Source organism: Hypanus sabinus, chromosome 6 (assembly GCF_030144855.1).
Source record: "Hypanus sabinus isolate sHypSab1 chromosome 6, sHypSab1.hap1, whole genome shotgun sequence".
NCBI classification, from domain to species: Eukaryota; Metazoa; Chordata; class Chondrichthyes; order Myliobatiformes; family Dasyatidae; genus Hypanus; species Hypanus sabinus.
The window spans coordinates 89,575,293-89,592,653 of record NC_082711.1 but is presented as its reverse complement, the minus strand read 5'-3'; the positions used below and the strand labels follow the sequence as shown (position 1 = coordinate 89,592,653).

Sequence of the window (17,361 nt, the reverse complement as noted above, 5' to 3'; positions counted from 1 at the left end):
ACCCGACTCTGGAGGCGCTAGAGGCGGCCACAAAGTCGGACTTGATAAATATTGCGAAACGACTAAGCCTCGCAGAGGTGAGGTTGTCAATGAAAAAGCGGGAGGTGCGGAGGGCCATAACTCAGTATTATATTGTGAAGAATGTGTTTTCAGCTGAAGTATTGGGAAATATCCCTGAAAAGGTACCAGCTAGTGGGATGGCTCAGTTAGAGTTGGAGAAATTAAGTTTGGAACATGAAATTAAATTAAAGCAGCTGGAAGCAGCTGAAAAAGAAAAGGAAAGAGCAGAGAAGGAAAGAGAGCAAGAAATTCAGTTAAAACAGCTGGAAGCAGCTGAAAAAGAAAAGAAAAGAGCCGTGAAGGAGAGAGAGTATGAGGAGAAAGAAAAACAGAGGCAACATGACTTGGAGATGGAGAAGTTAAGGCAAGGGCGAAGAGATCAAGGGTCAGACGGAGAGGAGCGGTTTAATGTTAGTCGGGAGTTTAGGTTAGTACCTCCGTTCGAGGAGACGGATGTTGATAGTTATTTCTTGCATTTTGAAAAGGTGGCAGTGAATCAGAAGTGGCCCAAAGAGCAATGGGTGGCGTTGTTACAAAGTGTGTTAAAAGGGAAGGCACAGCGGGCATATACGGCGTTGTCCATGGAGGAGGAAGAGGAGAGAGTTATGACAAAGTAAAGGCGGCCATTCTCCAGAGTTATGAGTTAGTACCTGAAGCGTATAGACAAAAGTTCAGAAATTTACGAAAAGGGTGGAATCAGACGTATACCGAGATTGCCTCTGAGAAGGGTGTGCTCTTGGATCGTTGGTGTGCAGCAGAAATAGTGGAAGAAGATTTTTGGCATCTCAGGGAGTTAATTCTGATTGAGGAATTTAAAGGTTTCGGGTGATATCCGGATGTATTTGAATGAGAAGCTGAAGAAGTCCATCTCGGAATTTGCTAGGTTCGCAGATGAATATGCCCTAACCCACAAGACAAAGTTTTCCTCGAATAAGAGTTACCAGAAAGACCGTGGGAACGGTAGAGAAAGCCCACTGGCTGAGGCAGAGATCCCGTCGGGAGCTAGTGGTAAAATTAAGGAGGAGGGGCAAGACGGCAGGAGGGGTCCTGGCTTGACCTGTTTTAATTGTGGAATGGTGGGTCATATTGCATCTAAGTGCCTTGCTCCGAGGAAGGAGACAGGAAAATGGAAAGCAGCAGTCCCTACAGGATGTGCCGTGGTGATCAGTAAATCGACGAGAAAGCCCCAGGTAGACAGAGTACGAGAAGGGTCTGAGAAATGTGTTTCAAAAGGAACCGTGGCTGTGAGAAAGAGAGACACACTCGTTCCAGTGCGGATCTGGAGAGACACGGGAGCTGAGCTGTCATTGATTAGCAGTAAGGTACTGGATTTTGGCCGCAAGACGGGAATGGTAGCTTTGAGAGGAACAGGAAAAGGGACAGAAGTGGTGCCCTTACATAGGATCATTATAAATTGTGAGCTGGTGTCTGGACCAGTTGAAATAGGGGTGCGATCAGAATTCCCGAGAACTGACGTGGACGTCCTTCTTGGTAACGATTTAGCCGGTGGTAAGGTTTGGCCAGCAATGAAGCTGATGAGCCAGCCTGTAAGTGTTGAGGACCTGCCCCTAGATTCCAAGATCTATCTCACTGGCGCGATCACTCGCAGCATGTCGAGAAAGGCAGCTGAGAATGAGAGCAGTTTAAATCCGGCCAGTATCGATTTGGCTGAGGCGTTTTTACCGACCCTGTACCAAGAGGGTTTAGAGGGTGGTAAAATGGAGAATAGTAAAGTGAAAGAGAGTAAGGGAGAGGAGGTAGTCCTGCCCTTAGCCAGGAGAAAATTTATAGAGGGAGGAAGTAAAGATGAGAAACAGATAAGGCTGTTAAAAGGTCCAGGGTTGGACATGGATGATCTGTCTGGTTTGGCAGAACTGTTTGAAGAAGTTGAAAATTCTAAAGGTGTTCCCGATAATGAAATGAGGGCAGTCCTAGATGAAAAGGATGCCATAACCTTGAAGAAGTCTGCTGGGTTGGCAGATGAGGTTGTGTCAGCCTGCGGGGTTGAGTTTACTCCGGAAGGGAGTTGCCAAGAGAGTAGCTGGGAGAATCAGGGGAATTTAGAATTTGAAAAGGGTATGTGTATTGAAAGCCTGGAAGAGGAAAATGTCCCGTTTGAGTGTGTTCAAGATGTGGATGCACGTGGTACTGAACCTAGTAATGGAGCTCAGAAAAAGTCTGAGGTATTTGATTCAGTTGAAAAGGAATGCAGTCCTTGTGGGTCGGATGGATTTGGTTCAGTGAGGAAAGGGTTAACCTTGGTAATAGTGGGAAGTGAGAATTCCCAGATGTTTGTGTTCGAAGGTGTGTTAAAAGTTAGTGAGGAGATAAAAGGTGGTGAGGTGAATATTATCATTGAAGGAAAAGGGAAAAGTGTAGTTCCAACATTGAATGAAGAAAATTTAAAGTCTGGACTGATGTCAGAAGCAGCAACCAGGCTACAGAGACAATGGCTTGGTGCCTGCAAATCAATTACAGGTTGATTTGGAATGTAAAGGTGCTCCACACGCTATTGTTATTCAAGGGTGTGGTTGCAGAATTCGAAATGCTGTTTGAACAAAGACGGATCTTAAATTGCAGATCTTAAATTGAGAACTAATAGCATGAAGGGTCCTGAAGAGAAAACTAGCAACTTGCTTAAAATTGAAGAATTGTGTGGAAATTCGGAAAATGGTCTAAGTATGGAACACATTGTTGATAAAATAACTCCTATGAAAGGAGCAGGTGACAGCCTAGTCCACACTGGTGCACAAGCTCACCACGTGGGAGTTACCTGGAAAAGGGGCGAGGGTTGATAGGATGCCATTTTAAATAAGCGGATCCGGTTTTAAGGGATTTTGACAAAGCATGTGAATAATAAAGACAACCTCCATGGAAGATTGACTGTTAAGTTTGAAAGTAAAATAAAGATCAGTATTTGCATGAACTTTTGTAGTATACCCGTAAGCTAAGATCACAACTCTTTAGTTTTTGTTTGCTGAAGAAAAGGAATAAAAATAGGTAGATATTAAATTGGAGTCTGATGCTACAGGAATTTATTAAGGTACAAGATGTTAAGATATTAAAGGAAGTGACAATGTAATTGTTAACTGTTTTGATGCTGAATGGAATGTATAAATGTATTCCTCTGTAGTGAAAAAAAACACTACAGAGTGTTAGATTCTGAAAATCCTGTAAGACTCCGCAGTAATTCAGTTTTACCAATGGTAAAAAAACTTTGAAGGAAGGGGGTGTTACGAATGTGCCACAACTCTGAGGGGCCGAAGGGTACAAAGTAGCCCCCTCCTTCTTGAGAATCGCAAGATCGCTATTAATTTGGGTCTGGGACCCAGGAAATGAGAGAGAGAGAGACATCCAGAATACACAGGGTTTGGAATGTGTCCTGCCCTCAGCAAGATGGAACCACTGATAACGGCCATTGTCTCTTGGGGATGGACTTGTGTATGAGTACTGTACTATTCATTGAAGCCCTCAGGAGATGACCAGAGTGGGCTGGTTGAGGGATTGCATCATCCCAACCTGATTGACATCTGAGACCCCATGAATAAGGATAAAAGAGGGTCTGGGGAACAACCCCTTGAGACGCACCAGGAGAAACGCTAGAAATCACGAGACAGCGTTTAATAGTGATAGCCGGTGGGGGGCTTGTGTGCATCCTTCCCTTGCCTGGGAATTGGCGGGCTTGCCACGGAAGAACAGCTTTAGCTAAAGGACCGGCTACACCAACGGAACTCTCGAAGGATCGAAATCATAAAAAGGAAAAGCTGGCAAGTTTCTAAAAATCTCTCTTGACTCCAACAAAAGGCTGCAGCTAGAATCAACTGAGTGACTTTTATATTCCCATCAGACGATACATTGTCCCCTAGACAACGATAGAGCTATTTCTTATTGATTATTATTATACCCGCACTTTTAGATTTAGTATTGACGACGTATATTATCTGAATGTTTGCATTGATATTATTTTTGTGTATTTTTACTAATAAATACTGTTAAAAATAGTACCATCAGACTTCAACGGACCACTCTATCTTTGCTGGTAAGTGACCCAGTTACGGGGTTTGTAACAATACCAACAGTATGAAAGTAACCATATGAAGACAGGTTATGCCCTGGGCCTTCGCATAAACTCGTAATTATTTATTTGTGCCTTAGCATTATTTTGGCAAAAGTAAATAAAGCTTTGTGTATTTCTTGATTCATTCACTTAATATTCATTTTGTTCTTTAAAGGTTTCTGAAGGCAAGGACAGGGTTTATACAGCAGCTGACTAGACCAATAACTTACCAGTTGGTTATAACACATTGAATTTTTCCTGCTGCTGTGAGCAAATTGTGCGACAGAAGCTCAGCGAGAAGATGACTGCCAGTGCTGGAACAAATCTGTTAAAAAGAACAAATGTAATTAAATTTAATTTGAAAGACAGATATAATTTGAAAATACAGAGAAATATGTGAGTTAAGAGAATCAAATGTGTTATTGTATGGATGCAACACTCATCAGAAATGGTTTCCAAACCTCCAGTTAGGTGTTTTGTAATTTGAGGATTTTAACCCCTATGTGTTCTATCTGCTCACCAAGATAACCAGAGAATCATGATTATTGATATTTAAACTATATTCTTTGAAAATCACTGTATACCTAACTTGCTTCTGTTGCAGGGTGATCGGGGGCTGCCCGGGCCACAAGGTCCTATTGGGGACCCAGGAGTTGGCTTAACGGGACCCAAGGTAATGGATGTTGTCACAAAAACGAATAGGTCTGAAGATAGCATATCCTTGATATTTGATTTAATTTTACTTTTAAAATGATGTCTGGTATATATTAAAATAGGAGTAAATTTCAGCTCTTTATTGTCTCTATATTAGGGACATCGTGGAGATCCTGGATTACCTGGACCAGCTGGAGCCAAAGGGGATGGTTATCCTGGCCCTCAGGCAAGTATTGTGGTAGCTTTAATGAAATGTTTTCTTTAACTTTTGCAGAGTTATCATAAACGCACAACCTGTATGACCTAGTTAGTGACAAGTCCCTAGAGCGAAATCAGATGAATATATTGCTTTCAGACTTGTATTTTGCAAGTCATGGTCTATGTTTGCAGCCACTTACTTGGTGCCAAAATGCCTCTCCTTATAGGCCTGCTGTGTTCCACCAGCATTTTGTGTGTGTTGTTGTTTGAATTTCCAGCACCTGCAGATTTCCTCGTGTTTGCCATTAACTGGGCTGTTTTTCAGAACTGGGATGGTTCAGAAATGAGTATCAAGACTGAAAGAAGCAACACTGTCAATGCTGGTGAATAGGATATGTTAATGTTATTAGCCATGAGTTCAAAATACTGTACATGCTTGTACAAACTCAATTTAAATTTCTGACAGTCTTTAAACTGGCCTCTGTAAAGCTCAGTGAGCTAATATATGAGAATTACTTCTTAACGGAAAAATTGCAAAATTGTTGTCAATGCAATTGACTTTAATTGATTCTCAATATCGGATGTGGCAGGATCCCTAGATGTCCTTAAAAAGGTAAATAAATTTGTGGTCGAGATTCTCTTAAATTGGTAGTATAGAGAGAGGTCCAAATATCCGACCTGGCATGCCAATATATGTCTAAGTCGGTACAAATGATTTTCATGGATGCCATGATATACCCATGCCTTGCCACATCTCATGTTCGAATTGGTGACACACCCAAGTTTGAGAGGCATTGTCACAAAAGTATTATCTGCTTCTCCTCCACTTTCCTGTCGTGGCAATCGGAATAGTACAAGTTGTATGGGAAGAGTATGCTTAGGTTTGGCAAAGATGGTGATCAGAAGCTGAATGCTCTTCCAGAGAAGTGAACTAACTGCACAAAGGTTAGTCCATGGAAGCTTCACTCATCTGCTGGAAACCTGCATACATAATTTTAAAAGTTTACCCAGTAAAATAGGAAAATCATCCTAATACTTTTAGTAAACAAATCGTGATAGTTTGTCAGATCAATTGCAATTTACTTGTTTGTTTTAAATTTAGCTACACAACTCTTCAAAACATGCCTAGCAATTCATAGTAGCAGCAGTGTGTTGAACTCCACTTCTGAAAATCAATTCCATTCAACAAATTTTATAAATAGTGTGCGTTATAAACATACTATGAAATTCATATTATGCTATGAACTAGGTATGGTTTTCTGTTTCTACATTTCTGTGGTATACAATGACACCATAGTAGAGAGGCTATTTTAAAATGCCTATTGATCTTTTTTCACCTGTTGCCTGTAATGCTGAAATATTTGTCATTTACATAAATAAACATGTTTTCCTTAATTTCACACATAAATTATGAATTAGGCAATATTTTAATATTCTTGATTACCACAAACATCAAATACAATAGTCATGAAACAATCCATTTGCCTAAATTCTTCTAGCATTTCTATGAATACAGAAGTATTTACACCATTTTATTTTAGGGTGTAGCAGGGCTGCCAGGTCCACGTGGTGATCCAGGAAATGATGGCAGAGGATTTCCCGGACCAAAGGTAAATCTGCTCTTATGCTTTTCAGTTTCAGAAATAAAGAGTTGACAATTGAGTGTCCACAGAAGGATGGTAATTGGAGGAGGGATACGTAGTAACAGCAAATCATTGATACCATTTGTAGACCAAAAAAAAACCCCACACTTGAACACTTGAGCAGTGGTCAAAATCAAAATCTCTTGAGTGCAGTATTAACGAACATCCCCACCTCCCCCCCCCCCCCCCATCACCTCTCCTGGCCTCTCCTCATTGCCACTATCAGAATTGAGGTTCAGAAGACTGACGGCACACACTCGATGATTCAGGAACAGCTTCTTCCCCCCGCCATCTGATTTCTGAATGGACATTGAACCCATGAACACTACCTCACTACTTTTGTTTGTTTCTATTTTTGCACTACTCACTTAATTTAATGATTTTATATATATGTACTTAACATAATTCACAATTCTTTCTATTATTATGTATTGCATTGGACTGCTGCTGCAAAGTTAGCAATTTAATGACATTTGCCGGTGATATTAAACCTGATTCTGAAGCCCTGTTTACATAGTGCCTTTAGTATTGCCAAAGACCCCTCCCGTCATTCCCACAATCTCTTTGACCTCCTGCTGTCTGGCAGAAGGTACCACAACACAAGAACCAGGCTGGGTAACAGCTTCTTGGCCCAGGCTGTTATACTTCTTAACAGCCGGCTGCCACCCAGCACAAACGTACACTCTGCCTGAATGCCTCCCGACCCCACACTCCAACTCACAGACACACTCTCATCCTGCATTAGTTTCTTTTCATCTTCTATTCAAAAATTTATACGACTGCTTGTTTTATTATGATAGTGCCAGTAACATCATAAATATGGACCTTGCGCTTTCAGCAACATGCCAATTTTCAGGCCACGTCATTCATGTGACGTGCTAACACTATCATGTGGCTGTATGTGCTGGACTGTACATGTGTTGTGTGTGACTATACGTACTGTGTTTTGCATTATTGCCACAAAAAAACGAGGTTTTGTTTAGCTGTATACACATGTATGGTTGAATGATAATAAAATTAAACTTAGAACTTGAACATGAAATATCATTTTCAGGGTGAAACTGGCCCTCCAGGATCACCAGGCCCAGTTGGAATTCCAGGAAAAGGATATCCTGGTGAAAAGGTTAGTTTTGATAACCAAAATGTAGCCCTTGCATATCTAAATGGTTGTGTCCTTGTTACTCATTTTCCTAAACTAATATTTAGACGGTGCATAGCAGAAATTATTAGCCAGCTGTTAACATATCAATGTAAGAATAAATTATCAAAAATAGATTTAGCCTGGAGTAAATCATATTTCCAATCACTTCATGGTAAAATCACAATGACTGTGGGATCTGAGAGGAAACACCCAATCAAATTTAATTTTGATCAAGCTGAAGCTTAAATAGGGTTGCCACTTGAAAACTAGTACAGCTTCTGCAAAATTCCTCTTGATTGTTAAGACTATTCAGTGGGCAGTCAGCTTGGTGATATAGTAGCTGCAATAGAACCTCTGGAATAGAGTCTTCACTGTGGATGAAAAGTTTTTGTTTAAAACTGTGCTTACTTCTGGAAATTAATAATGTTAGTCCAATTTCTGTTCAGAGTCATTTACATAATCAAACCTGTGGTAGAATCAGAAAGCTTTGAAATTGAAAATATTATTTCTTTCATATATATCAGTAACAGCCTGCTGAAAATTGATTCATCGCAAAAAAATGAAATAAAAATATAATCACCTTCCACCAGATTGTAACTGAGAAGTTATGTGGGAAAAACATACAGAGCCACGCAGTCTTTTGTTGTAATAAATGTTTTCAACTGGTACCCTTTAAACAAAAAAGGGAATCTGCAAAGACCAGCGAACAAGCACAATCAGAAGGAATTTGCACAGTGTCTTATCTGTCTTGGAAGCGTGGCAGACTACTGATAATTTCTGGAGTGATTTTCTGAACCATTATAAGAGTTCACTATTCTTATACGTTGAATGTGTTTGTTACTGACTTGGAATGAAAATGTTGTATGAAATTAAACCGCCTTATCTATTCCAATTCAAGAACAACATAAAAACTCTTAAGTCAAAGGGTTACAATATATTGCATCAGAGTTGACCCAAAAATCTCACCTAGGCCAAGGAAATATTTTAATTGCCTCTGTTGTCTGTTTATACATTATTAGGGCTCGATTGGAAGGATTGGTTTACCTGGCCCAAAGGGGCCCCAAGGAAATAGCATACAAGGACCAAAGGTAATAAAACAGAGCATTTAAAGCAGCATCAAGTCCTAATTTATCAGCTGCCTGAACCTGGGCCTTCGAAGCCAGAGATATCTGATCTTGTCTGCATTTTTGTCTGATATTATTACGCAGCAGCCTCTCCGGACTCTGGATTGGGGATGGCCAAACGTTATGTGGATTTTCTGGTGTAGTCTGTTTTGTCGTGTGCATTTGTGATATCATTCTGGAGGAACGTTGTTTCATTTTTTAACTGCATTGCAGTTGTGGTTTCTAAATGACAATAAACCAAAATTCAATTCAATTCAATTCCACAGCCACCCACCAGCTACTGGATGAGCATTGCACTGGGCACAGATGGACCAGCAATGCACAAGAAGGGTTATCAGAATCAGAATCAGGTTTAACATCACTGGCCTATGTTGTGAAATTTGTTGTTTTGCAGCAGTAGTACTTTGCAATACATAAATAACATAAATTACTATATATGCAATTAAATAATTAATCCAAAAAGAGATCTTCAAGGAGCAGTGCCTCAGAAAGGTGGTGTCCATCATTAAGGACCCCATCACCCATGACATGTCCTCTTCTCACTGTTACCATCAGGTAGGTGGTACACACTCCTGAAGGCACACACTCAGTGATTCAGGAACAGCTTCTTCCCTTCTGCCATCCGATTCCTAAATGGACATTGAACCTGTGAACACTACCACACTTTTATTATTTCTGTTTTTGAACTATATTAATTTAGTTTTATATACACACACACATACTTACTGTAATTGATTTACTTATTTACTTTTTTTCTTTCTGTATTATTTTGTATTGCTTTGTCCTGCTGCCACTTAGTTAACAGATTTCACAACACGTGCTAATGATATTAACCTAATTCCAATTCTGATTCTGAAAAAGTACTGAGGTAGTTCGTCTATTATATGGTTTATAAATTTGTTTTTTTTAGCTGGCTTTTAGTTTTGACCAAATCATTACTGTGATGGTAACATTAAGAGATGCATCTGCTGGGGAAGGGGGGAATGGAGTTCTGCTGATCAGGAGTGTAACTCTTTTTTGAAACGCTCCATACTCATTGTGTCGCTCCTACCAGGTTCCTCTGTCTCTTCCTAAGACCTCACAGTCAAACATTTGCTGCTGGTTTTTTATTACCCTTGTGGTGAACTATGTATACCTGTCTGGACATGCCCCCTGCTGACTGCTCCTGTGGCTCCTCCCACAGACCCCGGTATAAAGGTGATTGAGGCCTGATCCCGGCCTCTCATTCTCCTGGATGTAGTATGGTGGTCAACCACTGCTTGTTCCTTCTTCCAGTCAATAAAAGCCGATATCTCGCCTTTTCGTCTCAGAGTGAGTTATTGAAGGTGCATCAACCCTTAAGGTATCCCCTTTATTTTCAGTATCCAGCCCCTCTCAACAAATGGTTTCCCATTTTCCAGTTTTGATGATGAGTGCTTGATTCAGTGCACTTCTCTGTTACTCTCCCCACCTGTGGTGTTTGTTCTGCCAAGTGTTTTCTGTTCCTGTGTTGGATTTTGAGCATCTGCCATTTTGTTCTTGAACATTTTGCTTAACCTAATGTCCTCTGGCAAGAGAGGTGAAATTTAAATAGCTTTCTTAAAACAAAGCGTGCTGCTGATTTTCCTTATACAACAATGGCCAGTCATCCAGAAGGTATTGAAATTAAGTTTAATGCAGGTGGAAAGAGCTTGATACAGAGCTGTTCCTGTCCTGCCCCGAGTTTGGAGTAATAGCTGGACAATGGACATGGTTCAATGGGCTACTTCTGCCTGAAAATATAGACTTCAATGAGGTGTAGCTCACTATAACTTTGCATAGCTTCCGTCTGACAGGGTGCTCCTATCTTCCCCCTTTCCCACCATAAAACCACCTCTAAGTGGAATGCTTGCTAATCTCTGGGACCAAGTGTTCTGTCAGGAAGCTTGAAGTCAAGTCAAAGTACTTCAACATCTAAAAGTTCCTGCACACCACTGGATGATTGAAGAAGCATAGCCACAGCCTGTAGTAAACACCAGCTAACAACCTGCAGCTAGTTGGTTATTCTTCATAACAGTAATAGGGGAGTGGAAGGTGGGGTATTTCCTGCTCCTGAGGATGTGTAAGTCAAAGCCCTGTTATATTCAAGAACATAAAGCTGTCTAGTATCAGCGCCTCTCTTGCAGCAGTAATGAGTAAATTTTACCTCTGCAGGGAGAACCAGGATCTCCTGGTTTGATGGGTCCTAGAGGGCCAGCAGGTGAAGGTATACCAGGACGAAAGGTAAATAAAAACCATTGCCACTTTCAATATTATTCTTAAGAATGCTTACTCATTTATTTGAAACTTCAAGATCTATTTTAATTCATAGAGGTACAGTCTCTTAAGCCAGTTAGGGAGGTTGTCCATTCATCTTTCCCCACTAATCTCCCTCCCAGTATTTATCCCTGCAGGCAGCCCAAGTGCTGCACTTGCCCATTTACCTTCATTCAGGGCCTCAAACAGTCCTTCCAGATGAGGCAACACCTCTCCTGCGAATCTGCTGGCGTCATCTATTGACAGTAAGACCATATGACATAGGAGTTATATTAGGCAATGTGGCCCATCAAGCCTGTTCCACCATTCAATCATGTCTGATCCTTTTACCCCCCTCCTCAGCCCTGCTCCTCGATCTTCTTCCCATAACTTTTGATGCCGTTTTCCAATCACGAACCTATCAAACTCTGCCTTAAATACACCAAACGATCTGGCCTCCACTGCTGCCTGTGGTAATAAATTCCACAAATTCATCATCCTCTGGCTAAAGAAATTTCTCTGTATCTCTGTTTTAAATGGATGCCACTCTATCCTGAGGCTGTGCCCTCTTGTCCTAGACTCCCCCCACCCAACATGGGAAACATCTTTTCCATATTTACGCTGTCTAGACCTTTGGACATTGAAAAGGTTTCCAAAAGATCATAATATATAGGAGCAGAAGTAGGCTACTTGGCTAATCGATTCTGCTCCACCATTCAATCATGGGCTGATCCAATTCTTCCGGTCATCCCCACTCCCCTTTCTTCTCCCCATATCCTTTGATGCCCTGGATGATCAAGAACATATCTATCTCTGCCTTAAATACACCCAATGACTTGATCTCCCCTGCAGCTCGTGGCAACAAATTCCACAGATTTACCACCCTCTGGCTAAAGTAATTTCTCTGCATCTCTGTTTTAAATTGATGTCCTTCAATCCTGAAGTCATGCCTTCTTGTCCTAGAATCCCCTACCATGGGAAATAACTTTGCCATATCTAATCTGTTCAGGCCTTTTTACATTTGAAGTGCTTCTATGAAATCCCCCCTCATTCTGCTGCCCTTCAGGGAATACAGACAATGAACTGCCAGACGTTCCTCATATGGTAACCCTTTCATTCCTGGAATTATTCTCATGAATCTTCTCTGAACCCTCTCCAATGTCTGTATATCCTTTCTAAAATAAGCTCAAAACTGCACACAATACTCCAAGTGTGGTCCCACGAGTGCCTCCTAGAGCCTCAACATCACATCCCTACTTTTATATTCTATACTTCTAGAAATGAATGCCAACATTGCATTCACCTTCTTCATCATCGACTTGATCTGGAGGTTAACCTTTAGGGTATCTTGCACAAGGACTCTCAAGTCCCTTTACATCTCTGCATTTTGAATTCTCTCCCCATCTAAATAATAGTCTGCCTGTTTATTTCTTCCACCAAAGTGCATGATCATACACTTTTCAACATTGTATTTCATTTGAAGCTTCTTTGCCCATTCCCCTAAAATACCTAAGTCTCTCTGTTTCCTCAACACTACCCACTCCTCCACCTATCTTGTAGATTTGGCAGGTTGTGTTCATCCTTATTGTTGATTTAGAGATAGTTGATGACGACAAGATTGGGAATGTAATGGACAGCAAGGAAAAGTATGAAAGCTTGCAGTGGAATCTAGACCAGCTGGAAAAATGGCCTGAAAAATGGTAGATGGAATTTGAAGCAGACAAATGTGAGGTGTTACACTTTGGGAGGACATACCAGGGTAGGACTTACACGGTGAGTGGTAGAGAACTGAGAACTGTGGTAGAACAAAGGGATCTGGGAATACAGGTCCATAATTCCTTGAAAGTGGTGTCACAGGTAGATATGGTTGTATAGAAAGCTTTCAGCACATTGCCCTCCATAAATCAATATATAGAGTACATACATTAGGATGTTATGTTGAAATTGCATAAGACGTTGGTGGGGGCTTATTTAGAGTTTTGTGTGCAGTTTTGATCGCCTACCTGCAGGGAACATGGCAATAAGACTGAAAGAGTACCGAGAAAATCTACAAGGATGTTATGGGGATATGAGGACCCGAGTTATCAGGAACAGTTGAATTGTTTAGTACTTTATTCAAAAGAGGATAGAGGTATACAAAATTACGATGGTTATAGACAGAATAAATGCAAGCAAGCTTTTTGCATTGAGTTTGGGTGAGACTACAATTAGAGGCCATGGGTTAAAGGTGAAAGGTGTAATGTTTAAGGGGAACATGAAGGGGAACTTCTTCACTCAGAGAGCAGTGTAAGTTTGGAATGAGTTGCCAGTGTAATTGGTGGATATGAGGTTGATCACAATACTTAAGAGAGATTTGGATAGGTACATGTATGGGAGGTCTATGAAGAGCTATGGACCAGGTGCGTCAATGGGACTGGACAATTTAATGGTTTGACACAGGCTAGATGGGCCAAAGGGCCTATTTTTGTGCTGTAGTGTTCTATACTCTAATGGTAGCTGATGCCTCATAAAGAAGAAAGAGTATAGACAAAGAACATTTAAATGTTAAAATATTTTCATATGAAGGGAATTAAGAAGCTGTAATTTCTGTTGAAAGATATATAAAAGGATCAAGGGCACTGTCAGTTTTATGTTAAATGTAATGTTATCACAATTGCAGGAATAATTGTGGTAACACAACATTTTATTTCTCTGAGATATGATTAGAATCATTGCATTAACTTTTAATCCCAATCTTACATCGATTTTATTCAGATGATTTTCTAGTAATTTTGTTAATCAATGCTACCATTATTCTTCTAGTGATATAATTGCATTACAGGATCAATTATATGACTAACTTGATCAATGCATACCACTCCACTCAAAGTCTGACTTCTGCACTTATTACAGACTTTTTGGTCTAGTCATTTCTGTCGGCCCAGTTATAGTCAGTGCGCTTCCACTGCAAATTAATTCATTTCCAAGACCCAACTCACAACACCACTCTATATTGCCATACATTCCATGATACATCTTTACCCCCAGGGATAAACATTTCTCTGAACTTAGTGTGCCTCAGTGATGGCTTCCTCCTTTCCCAACCTTAGCACTTGACCACTGGAAATGCTTGAAAAATATCTCGAACTTCACATTAAGGACAAAGCAGAGAACAGACCAGTCATGACCACATTCACAAAAATGCGTTGCTGTATCTCCTAGCTTGTTGAAATATCTTTTCATCTTCCACAGCCCATTTTCTCTGGATGCTCCATGAAATATGTATACATTATTTTGGGTCAAAAGCATTTTTCGAGGGCCGAGGAAAAATGTTGCTATCTGGAGAAAACACATTCCTTTCAGGATTATTTCAAGATACAGTTACTGTGTTTATAGAAGTCATAAAGAAACAAAATGTATTAAAAGTGAAATAAAGAAGAAAATTCTGAAAATGTGCAACACCGAGTGATAGAAAAAGATCAACTTTCAATTTGGCCTCAGTCAGATTTGAGGAGTTTATATTTGTATGCTGTGAATTAATTGAACACTTACTGTTGATTTTTGGTGGAAATGTATTTAATATTTACATGTTCTTCTCATAGGGAGATCGTGGATATAAAGGAGAAAGAGGGAGTAAAGGAAACAAAGGTGATGAAGGAATCCCTGGCATTGATGGCGATCCAGTAAGATACTTATTTCCAGATAAAACGTGAAAGATTGCATGGTTTGGTTTTGTGAACAAATATTTAGGATACATGGGAAATTATGTCTTGTGTTTTCTAAATCTGTAGGGAAAGAAGGGTGAGAAGGGTGAACCAGGTTTCACAGTAAGTATCTAAACAGACGTTCTGTTGGTGTCTACAAAGGAGCACCATATTGAGTGAGGACAGGATTGAGAGAATTTGTTATTTTAATATAGTAACAAGTTTAATTTCCACAGTGTTCATCAATCACTCATTTGTTTAAGCAGAAGAGTGGCTGCTACTCCTGAGAAAAGGCGTAATTGCACTTTTTTAAAACATTTATACCTTCAGGGTTTCCATCATGTTACAGCAACCCTTTGAACTTACTTCCATTTGCATTACATTCTCAAAAGGTTCGTGGTAAGGTTATGCCTTTGAACATTGTGCAAAAGCACTAAGGACTATTTTTTTTTAAAATGTGTTCTTTATGGATGTTTCTTGTTATTTCATTCCAAGGAATATATACCAGTAACTATAGTGAATTAGAGATAATCTTGGTGTTTTCTACCCCAATTAAATATCTTACACTTTGATCTCTCTGCTACATTGCAGTTGTATGTCTTTGTGATGGAATTTTGGCAACTTTGTGAAACTTCGGAATGAAATGAACAATATCCTAAACTGTGTTGATTTCACCAATGGCAGCTTCTACAAAATTCTATTTTCAAAGTTAATTTTTAAATGAGTCATTGTTAGCAAAGCACCAGCTGGTCTGTTGGACCTTCACACAGAGGAACATTCAAGGCCTTATAAACGAGACTGATGCCATTCATGATAGGAGATCACTTGAGGCCAGAAAAGGAGGTGATGGTGGTGCATTAAAGATTATATGAGTTCACAAGACATTAAAGGAGAGTTCTACACCATTATAAATACATCAATTCCTTGTTTCCACTAACTAAGAGCAGGTCTGCATACTGGGGAGGTTGCCGTCTATGCTGGGAGTGTTCCACCAAAGCCCTTCATATGAGCAGTCTAGGTGGATGTCTTGTCTCTGCAGACTCTCTGGGAATGGGACCTTAGCTGATGACTTTTGTTTCATGCTCCAAAGTTAAGATACCCTCCACATTACTCAGGTCATAGGGTGCTATCAGCAATGAAGCAGCCAAACATCGATGCTTAAAATGCTTACTGTTGCTTGGTGAAGAAGCCTAGTTTAAATACCCCAATTGTGCTTAGTTGTACTGAGAGTGAACAGCCAAGGTCACAAGGTGCAATCAAACCAGCAACATCAGCAGCTACGTCTTTGACACAGGCAAACATCAGATGCACTAATACAGAGGTTTGGGTTCTACAGACTTCATCTGGAAATAATTGCTAGGTGGATCTAACTTGGAGAAAATTATCTCCGACTACTTCAGGGAAACACCTTGTCATTACTTTCTATGGGTTTGCTCAAAGGTTGAGTAGTACTGTGTCATGAGCTAATTCATGTTTGGTTTAGAAGACCGTTTTATTGTGCGGCCTCAATGTATTGAAAATGTAGTCTATTTTATCTTTCCATCTTTTCTTTAGAGAGAGGAAGTAATCAGGTTGATTAGAATGATCTGTGGTAAGTAGAAGTGTATACATTAATTCAATATAATATAAAGGGTACTTTTAAAGCAGTTCTCCATTTTCTATTTAAACCGATTGATCATGGATATGAAAGGGCATTTTGTTCAAACTAATGTCCACAAAATACTGGAGGAACTCAGCAAGTCAGCAGCGTCGATGGAAATGAATAAGCAGTTGATGTTTCGGACTGAGGCCCTCCTTCAGGAGTCATAAAGAAGGGTCTGAGCCCGAAATGTTGACTACTTACTCATTTCCATAGATGCTGCCTGACTTGCTGAGTTCCTCCAGCATCTTGCATGAGTTGCTTTGGATTTCCAGCATTTGTAGACTTTCTTACGTTTGTGTTCAAATGAGAGTGAATGAAGATTAAGTTGTGTACTCTGCTAAAGTTAGACACTCGAACCAAATGAGTCATGCTCGCTTTTCAAATGTTTTTCACTGAGTGTGAGGACACAATTGTATTTCACTGTTGTCATTGCTTGTCGTCTTGACACCAAAGGCAGACATATGCTAGAATTTAGGATAAAAACATTCCTCAGTCATCTCCCATCAGATTGGTGATACAGTGGAGCATGGCTAACATTTGGTTCAATAAATGTCAGATATTATGAAATTCAAAAAGTCCAAAAAGGGGTGTAGGAATGAAATTGATCTTTAGTATTGGAATATCATGATTAAACTGGGACATTTGGAGGATATGTCAGTATTAATTTATAATGTTGACATTTGCATTGAAATCCTGAGTGAAATTCTAAGGCTTCTGAAAAAGCAAATGTTGCTCTGCCTGCAGAAAATTAAATATTCATAGAGAGCACTTCACAATAGATCTACTATTCAATGCTTTATCAATTGAGCAACTTCACCAACACAAAATATGCAGTAGACTTTGACACCAACTACTTAGCTTACAATCACCTTCATCATTATTCCTGAACAATTTCATGGTCAGTTT

General features: G+C 40.0%; 1 protein-coding gene across 1 annotated transcript in view; it reads left to right on the top strand.

Moving 5' to 3' along the window:
- The window catches only part of LOC132395169 (collagen alpha-1(XXVIII) chain-like), a 59,156-nt gene that overhangs the window by 23,960 nt on the left and 17,835 nt on the right, over window positions 1-17,361 (top strand). The window contains exons 4-12 of the mRNA XM_059971466.1: window positions 4,722-4,790; window positions 4,929-4,997; window positions 6,511-6,579; window positions 7,667-7,735; window positions 8,773-8,841; window positions 11,050-11,118; window positions 14,712-14,792; window positions 14,901-14,936; window positions 16,368-16,404. Coding sequence (XP_059827449.1) covers window positions 4,722-4,790; window positions 4,929-4,997; window positions 6,511-6,579; window positions 7,667-7,735; window positions 8,773-8,841; window positions 11,050-11,118; window positions 14,712-14,792; window positions 14,901-14,936; window positions 16,368-16,404 — 568 coding nt within the window. The remainder of the gene's footprint in view (window positions 1-4,721; window positions 4,791-4,928; window positions 4,998-6,510; window positions 6,580-7,666; window positions 7,736-8,772; window positions 8,842-11,049; window positions 11,119-14,711; window positions 14,793-14,900; window positions 14,937-16,367; window positions 16,405-17,361) is intronic.